The following is an 8,645-nucleotide window of genomic DNA, read 5'->3' as shown; positions in this document are numbered from 1 at the left end:
AATTGAGCTGATGGCAGCACCATGGCTGGTTGTAGTGTCAGTGCCCATCCCCTTTTGAAAAGAAACACAACAGCAGCAAATGTCAAAAACACCCTGGCTGGATGACTTGTTTGTTTCCTTGCAATTAAGCGTTCGGGAGGCTAGAAACGGCTTCCTATGTGCAAACATCTCCCTGTGCAGCTCCGAGCTCCTGTCCCCTGGCTCTGTCAGCATCACCCCTCCCTTGTTTGGAATATCTTGCCTATAAGCCTGAGGGACGGACGAGGTAGGGCAGGAGGGAGGGAGGTTGGGGGTAGGCGAGAGAGATTCAATCAGGAGGCTGTTGCTGCCAGGATAGATGATGTCAGAGGCTGTATGAGCTCCTTTCTGGAAGATATGGGAGTGTGTGTGTGTGTGTGGCGGAACTGCCAGGCAGCCAAGAGGAAGTGCAGTGTGAAGCCCGTGCCGTGCCTGAATGACAAGGAATAAACTGTCCCGAGCCGATCCTCCAGCTTTGTTACAAACCCAGAGATGGAGATTATAAAGAGTGAGTAGACTCTGACAGCAGGGGTGGAGACAGTGGACGGGCGAGCTGCTACTGGTTTGGGGAGAGTAGGCTCCCCGACCAGTTTGCTCAATGCAGTGTCCTATTCTGCGCTGCTCCCTTCTTTCCCGTGTGTTGGGGTGAGGAGCTAACAGACATGGGATGCCCCGAGCAGGGAAGAGCAGCCATGGCCCCCTGTTATTCTCGTCACGGTTACGATTACCCAACTTTACTGGTGATTCCCTCATTGTTCCATTTACTGCTCCGGCTCCTGCTCAGTGAGAAGTTTTAAACTGTACAATTGGTGTACCAGTCTTGTCATGTCAGAAACACCATAAATCTACTGGTCCGAGTACTTCACTTTTGATTTATATCTGATTCTTTTAAAACCCTCTCACTTTAGAACCTGGTTCTCAATCACACACAGCTTTGTGGATCCTTCTCAGCATATCTTTCGTTTTATGTGGTTACTCTGTTTGAATCACTCCCAGGACAGGGACAGCATGGGGTTACTTACAGAGTAAAGCTCACTCTACACTGTCTCCCCCTGTCAAACACTCCCAGGACAAGGACAGCATGGGGTTAGATACAGACTAAAGATCCCTCTACGTTGTCTCCCCCCATCAAACACTCCCAGGACAAGGACAGCACGGGGTTAGATACAGAGTAAACTCCCTGTACACTGTCTCCCCGCTCCCCCATCAAACACTCCCAGGACAGGGACAGCACAGGGTTGGAAAGAATTGACACGTTTTGCCTTTATGCTCAGGCGAGTGAGTAGATTGAGCCTGAGGCTTTCTGTAGGTGTGGAAATGTTATTTAACTTGATGAACCAGGAATTGCCATTGCCTGTCTGGAGCTGTTCATCCAGTCCTGGTTTTAATGGCATCTGCTGTCACCAACCTGTTGAGAGATTTAACGGATGGGGACTGGAAACCTGTTAGTGCTAAACATTCTGTTTCTCCTTTCACAATCCTGGTCTGTTTGAGAGAGAACTGTTTTGCTTGGTGTGGGGGTGGGGGGGGTGTCCTAATCTGAAATAGTGTCATCCTTAAAGCCACACGCGTGAGACTCCGAAAGCTCTGACTCTGAAATGACACTCAATCGTTCACCATAGACAAGGACGGCATCTCCCTGACAGCCAGGGAACCATTAACATTCCCCTGACCTGCACCCTGCTGTAGGTGACGGACTCTGGGGGGTGAAATGTTGGTGCTGGCGTCAGGGGAAGGAGTTGTGGGGGCCGGGGGTGTGTGGAATCTGATTCGCTCAAGTGGAAGAGGTTCCAACATTGGCAGGTCACAGCGAGTGCTGCAGGGGTTAAGGCCAGAATGAACGAATTAGCCAAGTTGTTTTAAACTGGGTTTGATTTATTGGTCACAGTGTGTTCCAGGTCATTAGAAATATATATAATAAATATATAACATTTTTTTAAAAATGGAAGGTACGGCGCGAGCTGCTGGACTGAACCAGAGACTGGAGAGCAGCAGGCAATGAGAAACAGCTGCACTGTGAGACTGTGTGGCATGGGCGGTTCGAACAGTTTTTTTTTATCGGAGGTGTGTGAGAGAGTGCGTGAGAATCCAGGGTGATGACGCTCTGTCGTACTTATTCTGCGATGACTGAAATCTTTAGCAAAAGGCGAAAGATTTATAAGTTCTAGAGAGAAACTGGAGATCGTGGTCATGGTGGCAAGGGCCAAATCTGCAGCCACTGAATGACAGCTTTGGCCAGTACCTGATGTCTCGGAGGGTATTTAAATGTTTTAATCAACCTCTTAGGACACACCTCTGAGATTTTTTTTTTTAGATTTTTTTTCATAGAATCCCTACAGTGTGGAAACAGGCCATTCGGCCCGACAAGTCCACACTGCCCATCTGAAAAGCATCGCACCCAGACCCGTTATCCTACCCCTGATTTCCCATGTCTAACCCGCCTAACCTAAACTTCCCTGGGCACTATGGGCAATGTAATTCGGCCAATCCAGCCTACCCTGCACATCTTTGGACTGTGAGCAGAAACTGGAGCACCCGGAGGAAACCCACGCAGGCACGGGGAGAATGTCCAAATTCCACACAGACAGTTGCCCAAGGGTGGAATCGAACCCAGGTCCCTGGCACTGTGAGGCAGCAGTGCTAACCACTTAGCCACCGTGCCGCCCATGACGATTTGATCCTGGACTTTCCAAGCCACCATACCCCAGGGACCCCTTACACCTTGGAGTATGGTTTTCACTTCCCCTTCAGACTGCTGAGTTAATTACCTCCTTAATAGCTTTAAGAGGCCAGTGATCTGCAGTGGAGGGAACCAAGACAGATTCAGCTGAACCTATTAGGTATGGTGTATAGCATGAGGTTGACTTGGCTCAGTGAGCTTCCACCCTCATGCCAACAGGGTATACCCATCTAACCCTCCCATGCCCCCATACACCAACTCTTAGTCGCATCAGTTCCCGGGACAGCGCTATAACCTCAGGAACACAAGGGCACAATGTCACAGTCTACTGGGCTAGTCAGTCTAACATCACTGGCGGGGAAATAATTAGAATCCTGAGGGCCAGAAGCCGGAGGACCAGAAGTTTTCCCTGCTGTCTGGTGGAAGTCTGTGCCTGGGCGCAGCTTCCGGGGTCAAAGTGACTTGTCTGCGTGTGGGATCAATGATCACGGACCTGTCAAAGGACAATGCAGCTTAGAGGGAGCATTAGACAGAGTAAACCTATGCTTGGAGGGATGCAGATTAATCGTCCGCATGGATTTATGAAGGGAAGGTTGTGTTTGGCAGTTTTGATCAAATGTTTTTGACGAGGTAACCCCGGGCTGTTGATGAAGGTGAAGCAATGGATGTGGTCTTCAAGGCTTTTGATAAGGCCCCTCGTTGGCAGACAGATCGAGAAAGCAAAGGCCCGTTGGGACCTGGATCGCAAACTGACTGAGAGGCAGGAAGCAAAGGCTGACAGTACGGAGATGTGTCTGTGTCCGCTGGGGGCTCCACAGGGCTTGGCTTTAGGCCCCGGCCGTTTGTGATATATATTAATGACTTGGATTTAAACGCAAGGGGGTATGATCAAGACATTTGCGGATGAGATGAAAATTTGTAGGGTGATAAATCGTGAGGATAAATAGTAAACTACAGGAGGAGATAGCAAGAACTGCAGATGCTGGAGTCAATAGAGTGTGGAGCTGGAGGAATACAGCAGGCCAGGCAGCATCAGAGGAGCAGGAAAGTAAGTGTTTTGCGTTCACGCCCTTTCGTTGACTTTCCTGCTCCTCTGATGCTGCCTGACCTCCTGTATTCCTCCAGCTCCACACTGTGTTGAAACTCGGAGCAAGGGCAAATGGAGTTCAACCGAGAAAAGTGTGACCTAACGTGCTTGAGGAGGTTAAACAAGGCCAGGGATTATACTGTGAATGGTAGGGCGCTGGGACGTGCTGAAGATCAGAGGGGTCTTGGTGTGCATATCCGCAGAGATAGGGCAGGGAGGTAAGGTGTTTAACAAGGCTTGTGGGATACTTGCCTTTTTTTTTTAACTGAGACATTAAAACTGGAGGTTATGCTGGAATTGTTTAAAATGTTGGTTGGGCCACAGCTGAAGGACTGTTTGCAGTTCGGCTCATCACATTACAGGAAGGATTTGATCCCACATCAAATGGATTACCCTCATCAACGCTCCCAAGTTACCACCTCAAAATATACAATTGAACTTGACAAACGTGACCTTCCCTCAACACATCCACAGCTTGTTAACCGCCTTATCCCCCCCTACCCTGCATCCTTCAGAGATCTGTGGTCCCTCGGACTGCACTAGAGAGGGTGCTGAGGAGATTTACCAGGATGCTGCCTGGCCTCGAGGGAGGGCGGCAATGCGTGCGTGTGAGCGCGTGAGGGAGGGTGGCTGTGTGTGTGTGTGTGAGAGAGAGAGAGAGAGAGAGGGCGGCCGTGCATGTGTTTGTGTGTGAGCGTGCGCGAGGGAGTGCGGCTGTGCATGCGCACATGTGAGGGATGGCAGCAGTGCGTGTGGGTGTGTGTGCGCGTGCACACGAGGGTGGCTGTGTGTGTGTGCATGGTTTTGGTTTCTCTTGCTTCATTGAAAAGCCAACTCCAGTTTTGGTTTCAAATCTGATTAGTTTTGAAAGGGGGAGGGTGTGCCAACTTGCCGTTAAACTGTCAGAGAAGCGCCCCCCAACCCCCAATCCCCATTCCTGCTGTACCCTGCTTGGAGGAATTCACTTTGCAGAGGTTCCCGAGCGAGTGAGCCACTGAGGGGTAAAAGCAATGCAGAGAGCAGCCCCCGGGTGCCTTGACAACCCGTGAGTTTTATTTTGCCTGCCTGAGCCAAGCTTCAGATCAAGTTACAGCGTCAGCTTCCCTCCAGTAAATGTCGACTGTCAGGGGGTAGTGAGCCCGTGGTTCTGCCCCCTTTTGTTTTATTTTAATTTGTTGCTGTATCTGCCCAGCCAACCTGTGGATGTCTGGTGCGGGGAGAGGCTTTGCGTTTGGCCTGTGCGAGAAGCCCATTCAAACCAGTAAATACTGCTGACGCTGAGTTACGTTCGAATCAGGAAATGGGCGTAAGGCTGTTCAGCCCCTCAAGCCTGTTCAAGATCTGATTGTGAGCTGAGCTGCTAGTCCACCCCTAATTAGTCCCCCACCCCCAAATCTAGCTCTGATTCTTAGTTAACAGGGCGTCAAATCTGCTTCCACCTTTTTTACAAACAAATATTCAATGATACAGCCTCCAACACTCTCTGGTGAAGAGAGTTTCCCAGAGCACCCCCACCTGCCCCCAACCCCCATTCCTTTGGGAGAGATGAAGAAAAGTCTCCACTGCCCTGAATGGAAGACTCCTTTGTTTAAACTCAGTCTGCCAGGGTTAGAACACTGCTGGGCTCCTGAAGGACACTGGGTGGAGGGGGAGAGCCATTGATTGTGGATATTGGTGGGGAAGGCAATTGGATGAAACAAGGAGCTAGAAATCTGAAACAACAACAGAAATTGCTGGAGAAACTCAGCAGGTCTGGCAGCATCTGTGGAGAGAGAAATAGAGACGTACACCATTGGAGCAGACCCTTCGGCCCAACTCGTCCCTGCCGGCCAGATATCCTAAATTAATCCGATCCCGTTTGCCAGCTTTTGGCCCATGTCCCTCTAAACCCATGTCCCCATCCAGACGCTTTTTCGGAACTGGACTCAAAACGTCGGCTCCGTCTCTCTCTCTCTCCGCAGACGCTGCCAGACCCTCCGAGTTTCTCCAGCAATTTCTGGTGGCATTGGAGAAGGCAGTTTGCGAGGTTGTTTGCGAGGTTGCTTGCGAGGCCTTGCCAAGTCGAAGAGCCTGGCAGTAATGTCCTGCCCAGTGAGAGGCAAGAGGGCGGTGGTATTTTTCAGAGCGGAATGTGTGAAACGGTTTTCCTTTTTTTCTGTCCCCCCACCCCCCAATCCTGACCTGCAGGTTTGACCAGCCTCCCTATAATGGGCGAAATGACAACGCCTGATTTTGATGACTTGTTGGCAGCCTTTGATATTCCCGATTTGGACCCCCAGGGCACCATTGATTCGAGCCAAGAGGAAGCTCCCTTGAAGCAGGCAGCCAGTGGCAAGGGGCCGTCGACCGAGCTGGCTGTGAGCTTACCGGATGAGCCAGCGGTCAGTGTGATTGTCAAGAATAGCGTCAGCCCCAAACGCTCGCCCTCCCACCGGAAGGAGGCGCACCGCTTCGACCCCGGAGCGCTGCACAACGGCTATGAGGCCACGCCGAACCCCGGCTCCCCCAAGCCGGCCCTGCAGGCCGCCGGCTGCGAGGGCTGGCCGAAGGTGGCCAGGGCCGAGGGGCTCCCTCCCTTCGAGCCGTTGGGCCGTACCCAGGACCCACCCGTGAAGACCGAGGAGGAGGAGGGTGAACGTGAGGCTGCTCCCTTCCTGCCCCGCACGCCCCTCTTCCCCGTTCCTCCGGCCTCTGAGGATCCCCGGGCCTACGGCCTCCAAGGCGAGGACCAGACGAGGGCAAACGGAGCCGTCAGGTCCTCGTCCGAGGATGATGAGCTGGAGCTGGAGGAGGAAGAAGAGGAGGAGGAGAGGCAATCGGACGTGGAGTCGGAGGAGATGGAGCAGAGCAGCGACCAGGAGAACAGCCTCCCCGACGTTCCGAGGGGCGATTCCAGCACCTTCGCTGCCCCCAAGTCACCCGCTGCACTCTGGACGGATCCCGGCGCTGATTCGAGCGTGGCAGGCCATGCTGGTGTGAAGTCCCCCGAGGGGGAGGAAGAGACACAGCCTCCGAGCCCCCCTGTGCCCTCGGCAACGGGTGAGGGGAGTCCCTGCGGTCTCCCTTCACCCCCAGGCCTCAGCAGGCAGCTGAAGCAGCAGCAAGAAGCTGACAGCCCCCAGAGCGTGACCAGCGACGACAGCAGCAGCAAGGGCTCGTCATCCTCCAGCTCCTCGCGGCCCCTCAAGGTGCGGATTAAGACCATCAAGACCTCCTCGGGGGGCATCATGCGCACCGTGACCCGGGTCTCGTCCGATTCCGAGCCGCGGCCCGACCAGACCGACGGCACGGCGCCAGACGGAGAGACCGAGCCAATGGAGGAAGGAGAGGAGGAGGAGGACGAGGAGGAGGAGGAGAGGGGGGGAGAGCAGCTCCTCCCCGAAGCGGAGGTGCCAGCCCCGGCTCCCGGCCACGGTGACGGCCCCGAGGTGGTCAGCCTGCAGCTGGGCAACGGCGCCGTGGTGAAAGGGACGGTCCTGCCCACGTCCACGTTCCAGAACGCCAGCACCGCCATGCTCATGGCGGCCAGCATAGCCCAGAAGGCCACACTGGCACCGCCCAAGCCCAACGCTGCCGCTGCCAAGCCCGTCTCCAAAAGCGTCCACTTGGCCAGCCTGAACCTAGTGCCCCAGACCCTCCCTGCGGCCACCACGACCAGGCCCTTGGCCCTGGCTCCCAAGTCTGCCACCACCACCACCAGCAGCACCACCACCACCCTCCAGCTGGCCACCAAATCGCCCAGTAACGGGGCAGGGGCACAGAAGACGGGGCAGGGCACCCCCCGGAGCCCGGCGGCCCCCCTGGTGGAGGCTTTCCACAAGTTGCTGAACGGGAGGAACCCACTGCCCACCTACAAGCCCAACCTCAACCCGCCAGCGGAGAGCTGCCTGGCACTGCCGCCCTCGGGTTACCGCTGCCTGGAATGCGGCGATTCCTTCGCCCTGGAGAAGAGCCTGGCACGGCACTACGACCGGCGCAGCATGAGGATCGACGTGACATGCAACCACTGCGCCAAGAGAATAGTCTTCTTCAACCGCTGCAGCCTGATGCTGCACGCCCGCGAGCACAAGGACAAGGGCCTTGTCATGCAGTGCTCCAACCTGGTCATGAAGACCATCAGCCTGGAACAGATGATCGGCCAGCCGGACGTAGCCCCCGTGCTGCCAGCCAGCCGGCCCAGGAGCGCCGCCGTGGACGCTGGCTCCCAGCAGAACTCTCCGGTGATGCCCTTGTTCCCTGACCCGGCCCTCATCAACTGCAGCAACTTTAACTGCGCCGAGTGCGACCTGCCATTCGCCAACCAGCTCGAGCTGGCACTGCACTTCCAGGTGGGCGCCCCCAGCTCCTCCTCCACCGCTGCCACCGCTGCTGCTGCTACTGCCCAGGTGAGTGAGGGCAGGAGGCATGGGAGTGGGGAACGGGGCGCGGTGAGGTTTCGGTGCTGCTCCTAACTCCCCTACCACCCCACAGCCGCCTCCTGTATCTGTCCTCCTGGTCGAGATGCTGCTGTTGGTGAGCCTTTTAGAGACACGTGTATAAGCATTGAACAATTTGACACGACTTTCCTTTGAATTCACTCGAACCACATGTCCGCCCCAACACCTTCGACCTCTGCTCCGTGCCAGTTTCTCCTCCACCTGTGCAAGCCTCCCCGTTTTCCCCACCACCATGCCCCAACATCCAGCTATTCCTTTCTATCTCATTAATTTATCCAGCTTCCCGCTTTAATGTATCTGTGCTATTCACCATGACCATGCCACAGGGGGTGGGAATACCCTCTTCTCCACACTTTCCCCCTGGAGGGAGTATGCCCATTCTCCTGGCTCCCTGGGGCAGAGAGTTGCCCGTTTTCTCTCCCCA

General features: G+C 54.7%; 1 protein-coding gene across 5 annotated transcripts in view; it reads left to right on the top strand.

The window, feature by feature from the left end:
• The window catches only part of LOC109924966 (zinc finger protein 687-like), a 56,963-nt gene that overhangs the window by 30,306 nt on the left and 18,012 nt on the right, over positions 1 to 8,645 (top strand). For 3 of the 5 annotated variants that reach the window (XM_048620440.1, XM_048620441.1, XM_048620442.1), the window contains one exon: positions 5,973 to 8,170. In XM_048620440.1, the coding sequence (XP_048476397.1) occupies positions 5,993 to 8,170 (2,178 nt within the window). In that variant the 5' untranslated portion in view covers positions 5,973 to 5,992. Of the gene's footprint in view, positions 1 to 364; positions 527 to 1,998; positions 2,083 to 5,972; positions 8,171 to 8,645 lie in introns of those variants that run through there. The other 2 variants (XM_048620439.1, XM_048620443.1) reach the window with 2 other exon arrangements.

Source organism: Rhincodon typus, chromosome 46 (genome assembly GCF_021869965.1).
Source record: "Rhincodon typus isolate 14 chromosome 46, sRhiTyp1.1, whole genome shotgun sequence".
Classification (NCBI taxonomy): Eukaryota; Metazoa; Chordata; class Chondrichthyes; order Orectolobiformes; family Rhincodontidae; genus Rhincodon; species Rhincodon typus.
The sequence above is the reverse complement of the archived record's forward strand: the minus strand, read 5'-3'. Positions and strand labels throughout refer to the sequence as shown.